The 17,528-nt window shown below is 32.3% G+C and overlaps 1 protein-coding gene across 1 annotated transcript in view; it reads right to left on the bottom strand.

Annotated features, from left to right (window-relative positions):
* LOC129225503 (GATOR complex protein WDR59-like) overlaps positions 1-17,528 on the bottom strand; it is an 80,398-nt gene that overhangs the window by 26,428 nt on the left and 36,442 nt on the right. Inside the window, exons 14-18 of the mRNA XM_054859931.1 lie at positions 10,173-10,268; positions 8,408-8,552; positions 5,376-5,614; positions 1,147-1,280; positions 960-1,041 (exon numbers count right to left, since the gene is read on the bottom strand). Of these exons, the coding sequence (XP_054715906.1) occupies positions 960-1,041; positions 1,147-1,280; positions 5,376-5,614; positions 8,408-8,552; positions 10,173-10,268 (696 nt within the window). The remainder of the gene's footprint in view (positions 1-959; positions 1,042-1,146; positions 1,281-5,375; positions 5,615-8,407; positions 8,553-10,172; positions 10,269-17,528) is intronic.

The raw sequence follows: 17,528 nt of genomic DNA, 5'->3' as shown, positions 1-17,528 counted from the left end.
GTACTTCTAGAAGTTAGTATTTTTTATGACATAATATTACACTTTGCACAAAATAACTTCTGCTTGGAACTATTTCAATGGAGAACTTTTTCTTTTTTTTTTGAAAAAGTGACAGTTCTAATAAATCCATTTCGCATTCTTTGAAACTTCAGAACCTTACTTTCACCTTTTTAAAATGAGTTCCCTATTTGATTTTACAAAGCTTGTACATTTGAGATGAAGAGCTAGGCTTTCCATGGTTTAGTGATAAAAGTGCACAAGGAAGTAGTAAAAAAAAAAATTAAACATCTCTTGCAACAACAAAAAGTCAGATCAATGTAAGAATTAGAAGAAAATCAGGCGGAAAAAAGTTAAAAGTCTTACAGTGCTCACACAATAAAACCTTATTCATAAGGACCTCTCGTATGCAAGTTTATGTACCATTCACTTGAATTCAAACTTTTGTTGTGGACAGTAAATTGTTAAGGTACCTTGCTTAATTTATAAGTTATTTTATTTAATCCACACTTTCATTAATTCATACAACCTGGATCCCCTGGATCCCCAGTCTGGATTAATGAGGTTCTACTGCATATCTAAACACATCATAATATTCAGTAAGTTATCGCTCTATCGCCAGGGCTAAGGCAGAAATACATGAAATACACCGCCAGCTCAGTCAATTCCAGCCAAGGACTGCAGTTTAGTGCTTATTAGCAGTCATCAGTCCGGCATAGGACTAACTGAGCTGGAGGCGGAAAACCACTTAAGGAGTGTCAAACAAACTGGTAGCTAACTTAGAATTAGCACTGACCAGACGAGTGACCAAAACAATGGTTCGGTTCAACTTGAATATTGCAGGCAAGGCAGGTATATTCAGTAAGTTACTGCCCTAGGCAAGATACAATAACCTGCTAATGTTATCTTTCAGTTAAACTGCCCCCCCCCCATACCAATTATTCAATAACTTCAACACAAACCTGGACCAAATCTCTACAGCCTTCTTTAGCTGCTACAGCAGCATTTTTAGCACAGGTAGCAGAAATATCCTCTGATCCAAACCTAGGAAAAATAAACAAGTTATAAAAAGATGACATTTAAGAGAAAATATTAGATATTTTAAAAATTCAAGAATAAACTTTTAAACAAAAATAAGTTATTACTTACACATAATTTTGAGCCAGGTTCTGATTTATAGGTATTAATTTAGAGATGCTGTATATTAAAACAGCACCCGAGTTGCTCAACTGTTTTAAACCAGAAGAACGACGATCTTGAAGGTTCCTCCGTTTCTTCTGCTTCTAGAGAAAATAAATAAATAAGTGGAAAGACATCAATATGGTTATTTAAGCTAAATCATTTATTATCATATAGCTGAAGACAAAGATAACAATAATAACAATAATGGACAAAGATAACTCCTATTATAACAATAATAAGTTTCTCTAATTATACAAGTTTTCATGTGTATGTTTTTTCATCTTTTTAATTTCCTTTAAGAATACATTAATTTAAAAACAAATGCCTTAAAGTTATTGGATTTTAAATGCAGAATTGAAATCAAGTCATTTTAAATTTAGTTTGAGTTTGTTGATGAAACGATTTCGTAATATTTCTTTTTAAAGACAATTTCAGTAGCTTGATAATAAAAAATTATTTGCTTCAAGAAAACATTCAGTTGATTAGGTAAGGCCACATAGAGGGCATAGATAATATGTTAATGTGCTCTATAGTTTGTGCAAACCTAACTTGGCAGCATCGCAATGCTGCGATTAAGATCTGCACAGCCTTCACAATGCTGCAAGATTAGGTTTACACCAACTATAGTATTTGCATTAAGCAGAATGTAAATCAATGAGATCAAAAACTTGCTAGTGCTTAATCCAAGAAAGACTGAAAATTGCAGTATGCTTGAAAGACTGAAGGGGCCAGTGCAGTCACTTCCTAGTTCTTAAGTGATTACCTTCGATATTTTTTCCTGTATGAGTCCCCATGGTCCATACAACTTTATTATCATTAAATAAAAAATGATTGCATAATGATGTTCAAACAATCTTATCTTCAAATAGCTAAATGTAGAGAGTAAATTTCTCTTTGACAGCAGGGCCTAGAGCCACTGTTTGGCCCTAGTGGGCAACAATTAGCATTTGGACCTCCATCCTACTGCAAAAAAAAAGGAGGGGATGATAAAACTAGAGTGAATAGCAAATTTTAATGCTATAGTAAGGATAAAGGAAAAATTACTCTGTTTTTATTATATCATAGCTGCATTGCCCAGCTTTGCATGGTCTACCTCTAAAAAAAGTTATGCCAAGTGACGCATGTTCAACAATCAGGCTTCAATTAGAGGGAAAAAAACTGTAAAACTTCCCATCCAAACAATCATTCTTAAAGAAAGAAAACGTCAAATCAAAAATTTCCAAATAAATTAAACGCATCTCTCCATAAATACAACTACAATTCTTTTTTTTTTAAAAAGAAAGAAAATAAATTGCGAAATAATAACCAAAATGGGAAATGTTTACCTTGAAACGTAACAAAATTTTATTTAGTCATTGTCGAGAAAAAAAAGTGGCAACCTTCAGAATGGTTTCATTTACGTTAGTTTCAAATGGGATCGTGCAAACGATACTTTTCCAAAATAAAAATAGAGTTCCATTAGACTTAATAATGGTTTTAATTTTTTTTCCCCACGATTTTACAGCCTTTTTTTTTTTTTTTTGAAATTCAAAAGAAGTGAATGTACTTGATAGGTGTTTTTCGCGGGCTTTCGAATAGCCCCAAAATCCAACTGGTCGGATAATTATTTCGGGTAGAAAGAGCCATTTAATGCCATTTTCAGACCCTAAAATCAAAATTCGTACGGCTCGGGACTTTTTTGGCGTTTGAAAACCTCCTACGTTCCTTTTCGGGTGCTCAAATATCTCTCTGCCAAATTTGGTCTAGATCCGACGTAAACTGTGGATTTGAATAGGGAACATTTACACATATATATATTCTCTGTTTTATTTATATAGGTTACCTCAGAGGCTACTGTGACCCCTGAAGTATTTTTAGCCAAGTTATATTTATAAGATTCAATATATACACTGCAATGAGGATAAGGTTAAGGACTAAAAGATTGAATCAGAACTCAAATAGGGGCATTTTATGACAAGTCAGAAAGTTCCAACATGTTTCGCTAGTTATTATTTGATTTATTGAGTAACAAATTAAGTGAGGGGCCACACAGATCCCCTCTGTCTTTTTAATGTTAAAAAGAATAGTGAAAGAATAGGGATAAATACTGCTTCTGGAAAAGGCATTCCTTATGAAGGAAAAAAAATAGTATAGTTAAAATGTTTATGTTTATCAAACTGTTTCACAAGAGCATTTTTCTTTTAAGTATAGTAATAAATTTAACATTAAAAAACAAAAAAAAAAAAAAAATATATATATATATATATATATATATATATATATATATATATATATATATATATATATATATATATATATACATAGAAAATAAAATTTTGTACATTTTCAAAAGTGCTCCTTAATTGCCTTAACATTGTATACTTATTTGGTTATAATTAATCAATTAATTATGAGCATAAAAATTTATTTATATTCCAAAAAAAAAAAAAAAAAAAAATAGATTTGATTATTTTAATATCACACTGAAGGCATCTTACTGTTTTCTTAGAAAAGGATAGGAGGTAGAGGTAAACTAAATTCCAGTCATTTTATTCATTTATCTATTATTTATAACTTTAGCAAAATTAAAAAAATACAGGGTTAGTACAAAAAAAAAAAAACGACCAAATTGTTAAATGTATATTTTCCAAACTGTTACAGATATTAACTACTGATACATAAAATTAAAGAAATATATATATATATATATATATATATACCAAGTTTTTTTTTTTTCAGCCACAGATGAAATAATACTATTTTTTATATGTGAGCCTTCTGTTACACAACAGACATCTAATCTGACTGTAGAACAAACTCATTTGCAGCACATGCTACATGATTTCTTTCTATGGGGTTGTATGAAGGACATAGTTTATTAATCAGGATACTGAAAAAACTACAAGAATGCCTTAGTACAACATTAGGTACCACTGATTAACACATTTGAACAGCATTATAAAACATTGACGGTGTGATATGACAAGATGTGTGGAACAAACTGGAATAAATATTGAACATTGATTGTGTAATGAAAAAGGGTGACAAACTAAACATTTGTAATTCAAAAAAAAAAAAAAACCTTGATATTTCCCTATAATTTCCTGCATCAATTAATTTAATGTTTGTAATAGTTTTGAAAAAATATTTTTTCTTTAAATATGGTGGGTCATATTGTTGTGCTAACCCTATGATAGCCTGGTCATTCAAAAACATCTTCCATACATCTCAACTTATATACATCACATCATGGAAGTTTCAAAAATAAAAATATTATACAAATACAAATAAATACAAAAGTGACTACCAGCAACAGGCTCTGGGCCCAGCTAGGCTGGTTCGTAGTCAATTTACAATCCCCAGTGAAGATCAATGGCCCTCTTAAAACTATTTACTCCCTTACTCATTACCACCTCTTCCGCTAAACTGTTCCAAGGTTCCACTACCTTGCCAAAATAATAATTTTTCCTAACATCCATGTTAGCCTGAGATTTAAATAGCTTAAAACAATGACCCCTTGTCCTGTTTTCAGTGCTAAACTTCAGCCCCGTAACATCTTTCATTTTAATAAATTTAAACAACTGAATCATGTCCCCTCGGTCTCTTCTTTGCTCAAGACTGTACACTTTTAGCATTCTAAGCCTGGAATCATAGTCTAAATGAGAAAGACCATTTATTAGCCTTGTAGCCCGCCTTTGAATCTTTTCCAATACATTAATATCTTTCTTAAGATAAGGAGACCAAAACTGAACAGCATACTATGAATGAGGTCTTACCAAACTTCTCTATAAGGGCAGAACTTCTTTAGATTTGTTTGAAATAGATCTATTGATAAAACCAAGCATCTTAGTGGCTTTGTTACTAGCTATGCTGCACTGTTGGCTGAACTTTAAATCCTGACTTATTAAGACGCCCAGATCAGTAACTTTTTCTGGCTGACTGATGACTGAGCCTTGCAAATAATAACTTGTACACTTATTTCCATGCCCTAAATGTAGCACTTGACATTTCCCATCATTAACAGCCATACCCCATTTACAGCCCACTCTGTAATATGATCTAGATCATCTTGCAGCTGATTTGCTTGTTCTTCATTTTCTACAATCCCCATAACTTTGGCATCATCAGCAAAACAATTCATGTTCCCAGAAATATTCTAACATAATCAATCAAAAAAAAAGAGCAATTTTTGTAAGCTTTAACAGCTTTAGACTCACCCTCTCTTGATGATAAAATGATGAAATAGACACTGAAGCCTCTCCACTTGGACTCTGAGTTAGCGGAGGGTAAACTAAACTGTACTGCGCAGGAGATGAGGATGTAGTTCTGCCTTTCAATGGTAAAACCACATGAGATGCTAAATAGGCAGACAAAGCGGACAATGAGCGAGGAGTGTCATCCGTGGGAGCATTGATTTTGTGGAGGTGCGATGGTCTTGTGAATACTACAAGCAAGTCTAAAATTGATAAATGCATAAATAAATCAGATAACTTGAAAGTGTAGCAAATTGAAACGATGATTTTAAAGTCTTGGTTTGAGCAAACAAGTTCTAAAAAACGTTATAACAATGTTAAAAATGTACAAATAGCAATAAAATAGCTGACATATGTTTCCGATACACTTTTCGCACAGAGGTCAACAACTTAATCATAAAAAAAGTCTTGTTTAAATTGAATTAGTACCTCAAAAGTAATTCAAACAAGAAGTTCTGTCTAGAACTAGACGAGCCTACTTTCCCGTATACCCATACTACTTTCTAGTACCTGATCAATGTTCTCAAAATAGCTAAAATGGCAAATTGTTTCAAACATATTTTTCTAACATTTTAAGCTACTTTCTAGGAATAAAATATTCCTCACTCATCTAAAAAAATTAGATCCAAAAAAAAAAAAAAAAAACGAACAAATAAAATAGCAGCAACTTTTAAACAAAGCAGCTAATACACTTTTTTCCATTTAAAAAAAATTCTTCAACAGCTTTCAAAACGAAAAAAAAAATAATAAAAATTAATAAGCTCATTAAAATAAATACATCCTATCAAAAAAAAATCGTTTCTTTTTCCCCTGTTGCCAAAAATAATTTTTTAAATGAATTAATGCACTTATCAAGATAAATAAAAACAATAAAATGTCAACATAAAGAAATACTTTTCATGGTCAAAAAAAAAAAAAAAGTCGTCTGCGCGTATCTTTATGTAGAAACATAAATGACTTCGAGTTTATTCACCAAAAACTGAATACCTAAATTAAAACTTTAGCGTTAAAATAAAAACAAATCACATCAACAATAATTATTTCACAGTTAAAACCATAGCGTCGGAGTCGGAGTCAATCTAATTTTGGGATGAAGGAGTCGGAGTCGAATATCCAAGAATCGGAGTCAGTCATTTGTCCGTGTATAAATTTTTGCCTAAGCTAGGAAGTCATAGTCATAGTCGAAGTCGGGGAGTCGGAGTCCGATTATTTGTCGGGCACAGGAGTCGGATTCGGATTCAGGTGCCCCTAAATTCTCGGAGTCGGGGTCTGGAGTTCGGCGTCAAGAGCTATTTCCAACAAAATTTGTTTGAAGTAAATCCGCTTTCAAGTACGGAATCTACATTGACTTTCAGTTTCCCCATAGGCGCTATTGTAAAGGGATTTGAACTGTTCAAACTTGAACAGAAAATTGTTCAAATCAAAAAGATATTTTATATACAAGTTTTTCATCAAAAGCTTTTTCCTACAAAGTTTGTTTGAAGCTAATTCGCCTCACAGTTCGGAATTGCCTTGAATTTCCCCGTAGGAGCTAATGTTAAGTTTTTTTGAACTGTTCAAAATTGAACAAAAAATAGTTCAAACCAAAAAGCGAAATATGGGAATGAGGTGTCCTTGCCGAGATCTTTCGAACAAAAAAAAGTTTGTTCGAATCGGACTATTCATTCAAAAGTTATTAGGGGGGGACAGACAGACAGACCGACAGACAGACAGACAGACCGACAGACAGACAGACCGACAGACATTTTTCCCCATCTCAATACCCTACTTTCCAATTTTTAATTTTTCGATATTTATTTAATTATTTTATATATTTTTGACTTTTTTTTGTTTTTCGGGATATTTTTAAGATGCATTAAGCCTTTCATGCTTTTTTCTTCTTTTTTTGACTTTTACTGGGAAAGTAGGCTAAAAAGGGACATAGAGATCAATACACATTTCCTTTTTTCATAAGCTGACTTTTATATTTTTTATTGTTCAATATTAACTAACTTTCTGGAAAAGTAGGCTTTTAAAAATAGAATAAATTATGCACACAAATGTAAAACACAAAATGAAGTGCAAAAAATACAAATAAATGTCAAAGATATAGATTTCCTTTCAATATGATGCACTTGTAAATTAAACAGGATAAAAATTTGCTGGAAGTGGAGCAAAAATATAAAATTATTATAATTATGGGATTATACAAAACTATATAGTGCACATTTGTAGATAAGAGCTTGTTTAGCTAACATTTGGATTCAGGATTTTTAGCATTTCTTCATATCAATGTATTTTAGCATGAGACCTTAAGAATGTCCGTAGAGCAAAGGGATGCTATTCTTTGTAGGATTTTTAACTGGGGGGGGATACAGATTTCTAACTCACAAAATACTTCTTAAAACAAGATTTTAAGTGTGCGTATATAAGAATGTGCTAGGAAATAAAAAACAAAAAAGCTTAATTGAAATCTAGAACCATGAAAATCAATTTTAGTTTGTTATAAATCTAAAAGCCTGATTTTTTCTTACTATGAATACGCATTTGAACAAGCTGCTCAAAGGAAAATTGAACAAACTAAAATATCGGGTCAATTAGAATAGTTTTACAATAAAGCATTTTTAACAACTATTTAAAAGCAGGGCCGTGTACGGGGGGGGGGGGTAGAAGGGACCCCTGCTGACCCGGGCCTGAGCCTGAAGGGGCACAAGATTTTTAAAATGAGGGGTGAAATATATGTAGGAATGTAAGGGGTAAACAATGTGGAGGGAGAGGCCTAAAAAAATTTGTGATGGGGCCCCAAAATTGTTGTGCACGCTTCTGTTTAAAAGCTCGCCTATGAAAAAAAAAGATTTTAAAATTGCAAGTAATCACTTTAAAGCATAAATATTATGGAAGAAAAATAAGTTTAGTTCATATACTCATTTAGAACTGAACTTTCCTTAAAAACAATTTTTTAATTAATATACTGTTTGAAACAATCATGTCCTATTTAATGTGAAAGAGAAACTTACTGGCTCCACAAAAACGAGCCCCTGATGTCCTTGGAAATGGAACACTAACATCTTGAAAGCCATAATGTGATGCAGCATTAAAAGTTTGTTTTGATGGATCCATATGAAAAGGACTTTCAGGTAAATCTTGTGGTTGCTCATCTGTCTAAAAATAAATAAAACGAAAAAAAAAATTAATAAATTAATTAAATATATTTGAACAAATAACATAAAATTCATTTTAAAAAGAAGATAATTATGACTATTTAGTTAAATACATTTAAGGCATTGAGGTACAAAAAAATGCACGCAACTCTATGATATTGACACTAAAAAGTTTAAAATGTACAATATTACAGGGGTGCCAACAGGGGGGGCGGGGATTATAGTGCAAGTTGCTCCATCAAAATTTAGGAAATTTATTTATTTATTTATTTTTTTTATTCAAATATTTAAATTTATTTGTTGTAATTATTAAATTTATCTGTTGTAATTATTATTTGTTGTATTTATTTGTATTAATTATTTTTAATTTAAAATATTTTATTTTATCCTGTTTATATTTCATTTCATTTATTTATTTAGTTTGTGTGTGTATGTCATTGGGGTAGCACATAACTTTTCTAATAAAACTCATAATAATAATAATTAAAAATAAATAAATAAATAAAAAATATTTTTGAAAAATAAATAAAATAAAAAAGAGAGCTAAAAATGAAAAAGGGAAAGAAGCTTGAGAAAAATGGGGGAGGGGGGCTAACTAATTTATGGTAATTTTTAAGAACCAGAGTTTTAAATGATTTCAATCAATTGCAAAAGTTTTCCTTTAATAACGTTGTTTTGTAGAATAAATGTACAATATTTTAAAAAATATAGAGAAATATTTGTTAAAGTGATTTCATTGCAACAAATACTTTACAATAAAAAAAATACTCTTATTAACTCTCTAAGTGGCCGCAAAGTAAAATTACTTTCTTAGATGTATCACTGGGTGAAGGCACTTTACCTTGCAGCTGCTTAAAGGGTTAATGTATTGAGTTTCATATTAAATTTATCTTGAAAATAACATTGGGAAAAATAATTAAGGTAGGCAAAATGAAGCATGTTATGTAAACCATAGAGTTGAGATATTGTCCACTCTATTTGAAACCAAAACTGGTGTCTGCACTAAGATCTGAATTCCTTGTAATGGATTGTTTTTATGTAAACAAAACTTTATAACTTCAATTTTGTCACAAAGTAGTTTCATTTATTTATTTATTTTATTTATTTATTTATTTGTTATTTTGTAATTATACGGTTTAAATTTGTACATCAAATAGTTACAAGCTATGTTTCTTATAATAAGAAAACAAGAAAAATTTTAATTGAAAGTCGAAATATTAAGAACAGGTGCTTAATATTTAAAAGGTATGCTTCACAAAAGATAGTAAGATCATGATTTGTTTTTGTGTGCTTAACTTTGGTGAGAGAGAGAAATTTTACATTCCTCACGCCTGAAGTCTATCATGTTTTGCTTCGAATGGAAATTAACAAAATGTAATCTGCCCCCCTCCCCCCCAAAAAAAGAAACTTATATTTCCTTGTTAAAAATTCTTTGAAATTAAGGAATTAAAGGGAAAATATTCTGTTCACCCAATACAGAGTCAAAATCTAGGTTTGAGTTCGAATGAGATATTTTCTGTGAATACAAATTTCTTTTATTTTGCGTAAGGAAGTAAAAAGGTATCAAAACATTTTAATCAGAATGAATTCATAATTTCTATTAAATAAGAAAGAAATTTACTATTAAGGTGTCTAAAGTGCTAACAACTTGACGAAGGCAGGGTTCCAAACAATTTCTATTCCTCTTCACTTGCTGTTGTGACATCATTTTTAAGACCTATTACAGAAAAAAAAGTTTTTAAAACTTTGCCAACAAAGAATTATGATAACTATCTGTTTGTATATCAAATTAGAGATGATAAAATACAAACTTAAAAGATATAAATAAAATTTCATTAAAGTGATATAAAAAAGAAAGATGAAACAGTTTTTACAATGAATAACTTTCTCTAGTATACAGATTTTCAGAAATATAATGCAAAATCTGCCCTATATCAAAAGTATGCTTGGTATTTTAAACAGATTGTATATTATGCATTTTGCACTATATGTGAACTTTTTAACATAAAATGACACAGGTAATTCTGACTGTTCAATAGATTTTTCACATTAAATGTATTTTTAAAAATGTTTAATAAAACTTTTGTTTGTTGAAAAATTTTAATACACAATTTTAATCATTGATCTAGTACAGCCGTTCCCAACCTTTTCCCTCTTGCGAACCCTTTCCAAACTCCGAAAGAAGTTGGTGGACCCCCTTGGGCACTAGTAGTACAGTGAAAATAGGGGTCTAACCCAAGCATCAAAAAAAAAAAGTTTAAACCAGTTGCAAATTGTTTATTACCCTCCTAATAAGAATAGGTAAAAAATCCCACCCCATTGTGCGTCGGGTTTCGGAATGGAAAGCATCTAAAAATTGCTATTTTGGGTATTTTTTCGGAATTTTTAGAGTACATTTCAAGTGGGAATATTATGTCATACTAAATTTAGAAGCATTAAATTAAATGTTTTTACTACCCAAAAGGGATGACACAACCCACTAATGCTACATCGTCCCCCTCTCCCTGTAAAACGAAGCATTATGCCCCGAAACCCCCTAAATACATTTCAAGTGGAAATACTTGTTCATGCAAATTTCAAGTTAGAAATCAAGCATGTCCATCCTCCAAAAGCGATGGCGCACCTCCTTACAAAGCTACATCCCCCCCCCAAATAAAATGATACCCCAATTTCCCCCCCCCCCTCCTTTTCATTTCAAGTAGAAGTATGATTTCATGCAAATTTACAATGCATTAAATCGGGACTGTCCACCCCCACAATAACAGTGGCTCCACCTCCCAAAATGAAATAATATACTTTAAGATTACCCCCCCCCCTCCCTCTCTGGTGGCACATTTTATTCAATGGTCAGAAAAATTACGCTAAATTTTTTTCCCTTATATTACTTTGCTTTTTTTTTTGCTGTATTTTAAAACAAAATTTTTAGTTTACATTATCTATACATGCGTACATCAAATATGTCATCAGATTGAGACTATAAACTCTCCATCAGAACTGGAGTTTTCAAATGATTTCTCCGAAGTGCATAACTCGCACTGGAAATTTTTTTTAGCAACTTGTCATTGCATTTTAACTGTACATACCATTCGGTGTAAAAGCTGGTTTGAGTTAGCACATCTTTACTGATAGTAACTAATCGTAACAGAGGCTAGATACTTAACTGCATACTTCCTTTACAAAAAAATGCCGCTAAATTTTTTGCCTTCAATACCCTTTTATGTTACTACCTTAAAAATAAAGGCCTCATCACAACTCACCTTATTATCAGCAAACCGAACAGTATCAGCGAGCAATACCACTGTTAGAGAGGGAAGAAACTTCTGGTGACATTAGAAACGGATTGTGATCTCCAAACTGAGAGACAAAAAGTGTAAATATTTAGCATTCTATTGTTGTATTGCTCATTATTCTCATCAAGACTTGCTCGATCGTTTAATCACTACAGGTTCTGGACCACCATAATTTGTCGCTACCTTGGATCGTTGGGTAGCCTGATGTAACACCTTTATCAAATTTTTTTTATGGCATAATGAACTCAAAAGTTTCAGACATTGTTGCAAGTGTACGTGCTCATATTTAGCATAATTCACACAACCGGCTGCATAAAAGAGAGGCAGCTTGGTGTTTGCAAACGAGAACTCCCACTAACTTAGAGGGTGCAGAATTGCAGCACTGCCCATCTCACTATTGGCGATTTCGGTTGATTCCCCTTTACGGTGACTTTGTACTTTATTTTTTGTGCTGCAAAGCGATTTAGTTTTAGATGTCCCCCCAGCGCTCCAAACAGTTAAATAACTCTGGTCACAACTAAATTGGTTACTGAGCTTGCTTAGATCATTTTAGAACCTTCTGACATTACTGTATCATTGTGTGGCATTTTCTACTTTGGAAAAGTTTGAAACCGGTGAAATAAATTCGTAAACTTCTCAGCAATCGCCGATTTTAGAATGGAAATTATAGCCCCCCCCCCAAAGCACTGGGGCACCCCTTAAGTGTTACATAGTACCCATCTTGAATAAAAGCCCTCAAAAAAGAAAGAAATACCCCTTGAAAAAACTGCCTTAAAAATTCCAATGACACAATCTACGCGATGGACCCCCCCCCCACCAGGGGGAGCACTCCTGTTAATAAGACTTTTTGTCTATTAGAGTTTATTATTTTACTATTATAGAGTGTGATTTCTGCAATTTTTGAGTAATTTTTTAAAGAAATAAAATTTTTTTTTTAAAGAGGATTATTTTGCCCCCCCCCCTTTTCCCCCAAACCCAATGTGCAAAATGCTGTGACTTTTTACCCCTTCTTGCTGGAAGTAATTTGCAACAGGTTTAAACTTTTTTTTTTTTTTGTATGTTTGGGTTTGGCAATTTTTTGGCCTAATTTTACTGTACTAAAGGTAATAAGTAACAAGCAAAAAAAAAAAAAAAAAAAAAGCTCTCGAGTGCACACACACACAGACAATAAAATTTGGGAGATTTTTTTTTCGTTAGATGCTGCTCCATAGTTTATAACAAGAACGAAAACATAATTGCAAAATATAGAATTACAAATATTGCTACGAACTAAAATGGTCACTAAAAAATAAATGCAAAATAAATTCATCAAACAATAAACACAGTGATTATTCTGTGTTGAACTTTAATCAACTATAAAAATATTTTGAAAATGTGATATTTGTGGTACAAAGAGGTTCAAAGATTGGCTGAAATTTTTCTGCCACAAGGGTACATTTATCAATATTATCACTTAATCAGAAGTCAATTAGAGGATGATATTTAAAATACCTTTCTGTGAACTGTCTCAGATTAACTAAATGAACTTTTTTCTTACAGTAAAATGAAAAAGTCTCAAGGTTTAAGTCTTCTTAAAAAGGACTAGGAGCCTAGCTGTTTGATAAAGATATGCTGCATACATTAATCGTTTGATTGTTGAAAATTTTTTTGTAATTATGCTATCAGCACGGAGTAAAATGCATATATTGAAAATAATAGAAGCGTCTATTTTCAACATACACATTTACTCTAATTTTTACACAAAAGGTAATTTTTAGCAAAACAAATATTTTTAAGCCTACTTACTACAAGAGACATTTTCTACACAAATTTCATAAATTCTTTATTTACATATAGAGCTAATTAGGTTGCATGGTTAAATTCTGTTATTTTTTTTTTACTGCGTAATTCTCACACTGTCAAACTTTCACCCACAAAAATTTCTATAGCATCTGATTTTTCGTATTTCCTGTGGTATTTTTAGGTTTCTAGTCATTCTTTCCCTTTTTCAACAATAAAGCTCGAAGTAAACGGTAGTCTCACTTCTATGCATTTTTGACTCAATCAGGCCCGCGCCAAAGTCTGATCACCACAGTCATGCAAATGTCTTTTGAGCGTATTTATGCAGTTACATTCGAGGAAAATCTAGTTAATACCTGGAGTGAGGTTTTGTAAACAAATATCAGGGGTGCTTACCTAGGAGGGACATGGTGCAGATTGCGCCATTGAAATTTTAAGGGAGGGGGGTATTTTTCACTTTCTTTGGGGAGGCTCTTGATTTTGGGGGATTTGTTGTGATATTTAGGAGGGGCGCCCTTGCTCTTAGATGGGGTGGGCACCCCTGCAAATATAGTGTAGAAAAACATGTTTGAAATTTAATTTATAAAAAAAACAAAGAGTAAAGATTCAAGTTTGGAATGCAGTGTACGTTTTTACTTCATATCTCGAAGTTATTTCGAGTTCAGGGGCTCATCTGATATGCTGATGCATTTAAAAAAAAGAAAATATCTTACTATTTAAGTTAACGCTGCTCTAAAAGTCTCTCTAATTTCTAATCGATGAATAATTAATCCAACTATTATGCATGTCAAAACATGACAACAGAATGCTGATTATATGTCTAAAGAGGAGCATAATAATAAACAGGATATTTGACCTAAAAAACTGAAATTTAATTTTTTTTCCCTGCAAAATAAGTTATTCTAAAGTATAGAATTGTTAAAAAGGCACTGAATTTAATTTCTAAATTAAATATATTTTCCAAAGCTTTTTTTAAAATTTAATATGCAAATAGTTGAAGAAAAGAGCGAGGAGGGGGGGGGGACTTTTGGTGGAGTTGTTACTTAACAGTAACAGAACTAAGACATTAACCTAAGTTATTGTCTACAACCTCATATAAATAATAGCCAATGATCGAGTAACCCGCGTGTTTCATCAATGAAACTCGAGCCACGGCATGATCATTTGATAATATGTTTTGGTAATGTTTAACATGAGGAGAAAGGCTTTATTTTGACAAGGCTGAACTCGATCCGTTAACAGTTTTACTGGCAATGCTGACATTTTAGAATAATGAAGAAATGAAAAAATGGTCAACAATGAATGCTACCTACTGGAGTTTAGGGTTAATTGAGTGGATTTAGTGTTAAAATGTCAATTATCAAAATATCACCAAACAGGCAGTGGCTTCATTCAAACGTAGAAGCAATTTTCACCCGTCATAAAATGACGGGCAATTTTCTATTATATAAATAATACGCACAAATAAATATTTTGCAAATGTGCTTACCATATTTTTATGTGTGATAACATGAAGCAGTCGAATTACCACATTACCAGGAACTATAGTTAAAAATCACAAAAATACGTTTTGCACTCATTTTTTACAACATATTCACCACAAGCAGTGGCGTAACCAAAGGTGGATCCAGCCAGTCGTTGAAACTTCAAAGCTAGAAAATATCTCTTTTTTTACATAGTTGTCCTGCATAGTGCAAAAAAACGTGCATCTGAGTGCATAGAATTCTATATATTTCCTCTACTTCTTATATAAAGCAAGGATACATCGAATTTGAAAACATACATGTATTCCTCTTTTTTTCGTGAAAAAAAATATAAAGATTTGACAAAACAAAATGAGGTTACGACTAAGGACAATTATTCCTCCTGGTAAGAAGCAACTTCAAAGTCAAAGCATGATCTAAGAATGTCTAAAAACGGTTTAAAAAATTAGAAATATTACCTTCAAATCTGATTTTTAGCAAAATCAGATTTGAAGACATCTGGTATTGGATAGGTTTTTCTCTTTTTTTTATCTTTATATAATAGTCAGACACCCTCCGAAATGAAATCCTGGCTATGCCATCGACCACACGAACCTTTGGGGAGTAGCAAAGTTCTTGCGCCTCGTATGCTTGACTTTGCGTACTATAGACATACCCAAATAGTACTGATGGCTCCACATTACGAAGAAAAATGCTAATGTGTGCAATAATTAGTACCACGTGTTTTCAGTCTAAAAGATAGCGCTTTTGAAGAGCATGTTTAAAACACAAGACAATAATTTTTCCTTTTAGAGGTAGGCAGCGAGATGACTTGCTTGTTTCAATGAGCAGTATAATTTCTTTTGCCACCAGTTAGACATAATGAAAAGTTCAATTTTATTTTTTGGTCAAAGATTTTTTCCTCCAATTGGAGCAATTTTGATAGGTAGAGCTAGCCGCCTTTTTGACCCTGGCACCGTGGTGCGCCGTAGGACCTTGCACATAGGGACGGCGCCGCCCAGGACTCAACACAAGAAAAGAGGGATAGCTCTTCGGCAAACTCAAATGGTGAAGAAATACTAAACATCAAAACAATTTTAGACATTCGCATATGGCCCATGTAATGTTTTCATCAAGTTTAATCAATCTTCCCAATACAACACTTCGAAGGAAATGAATGCTTTCAAATTCTTTCATCTGCGTGAATTGTATTCATAAGTAGAGCTTTTTCAGGATGGCTTCACGGCTATCATTTTCAATGGAAGTGCTAAAACCGACACTTCGTAATGACAGACTAATTATTTAAATGTAAAATATGTCAGGTGTATGCAAATATTTTCATGCTAAGAGTCTTGAATGTGTGTCAGACAAATGAATAAAAAAGGAGCAGAATTTGCTTGAAACTACTTGAAGATAAAACTTTATCAGAAACAGGCATGTTAAAACTTCGTTATTACAAGAGGGTTCGCGAACCACCGGTTGGGAACCGCTGATCTAGTACATAAAACTGGTATAAATTTAGTTTTTGCTTTTGGTATTACTGCTATATTTCTTGGAATAATTTTAAATTGTCTTTTTCTTTTGCACTTGTTTGCAAAAATTGTTCAAGACAAAATTTGACACAGAAATTATAAAACTTTAGCATAACTATATGTTTAAATAGTACTGCAATTAAAAATTGATTTTACAGTTGATGCTTAAGGCAATAATTAGGAGTTTTGACAGAACAATAATTTAAAATAACATGACATTTTATAGTACAGTGCGACGCAAAAGTTTAGACAATGAGCAAATTCACACAGATTTCGAAATCTATTTATTCAGTTTTCCTAAGACTACTTTAGTCTAAGGTGCTATGCATACTATATAATATTTTATAGCAATGAAAAGTTGACTTGTGCATTTTACAAGTTTTTACATTGTAACAAAAAATTAACATTGTCTCAAAAGTTTAGACACAAACGAAATAAAAATTAAATAAAACAGTTTTAAAACCTCTGCTTGTGCATCCATTCTTCTTTATTAGTTCATAAATACGAGTTTCCATTGAAGAAAGTAAATCTTGCATGGTTTAGGGCTCAATTTCGTACCATACTTCCTCAATAGATCTCTTAAGTTCTGATACAGAAGTGAATTGTCTACCATTGCTGTAAACTTTGCAACACATGATGCCCCAAAGAGTCTCTATAGGGTTGAGGTCTGGGCTACACGCTGACCAATTGAGAACTTTTATATTATTTGAATTTAACCAAGATTTTGTGTTTCCTGCAGTGTGAATCGAAGCATTGTCTTGCTGAAATTCCCACTGAGGGCCCCCTATAAGCTCAGCAAATGGTAGGAGATTATCCTCAAGTGTCTTAGTGTAATGCTGTGATGTTTGGCGACCACTGGTAAAGGTCAAAGACACTTGTCCATTGTAGCAATACGCTGCCCAAACCATCACAG

Source organism: Uloborus diversus, chromosome 7 (genome assembly GCF_026930045.1).
Source record: "Uloborus diversus isolate 005 chromosome 7, Udiv.v.3.1, whole genome shotgun sequence".
Taxonomy (NCBI): Eukaryota; Metazoa; Arthropoda; class Arachnida; order Araneae; family Uloboridae; genus Uloborus; species Uloborus diversus.
Note: the sequence above shows the minus strand (reverse complement) of the source record. Positions and strands in the feature narration are given on the sequence as shown.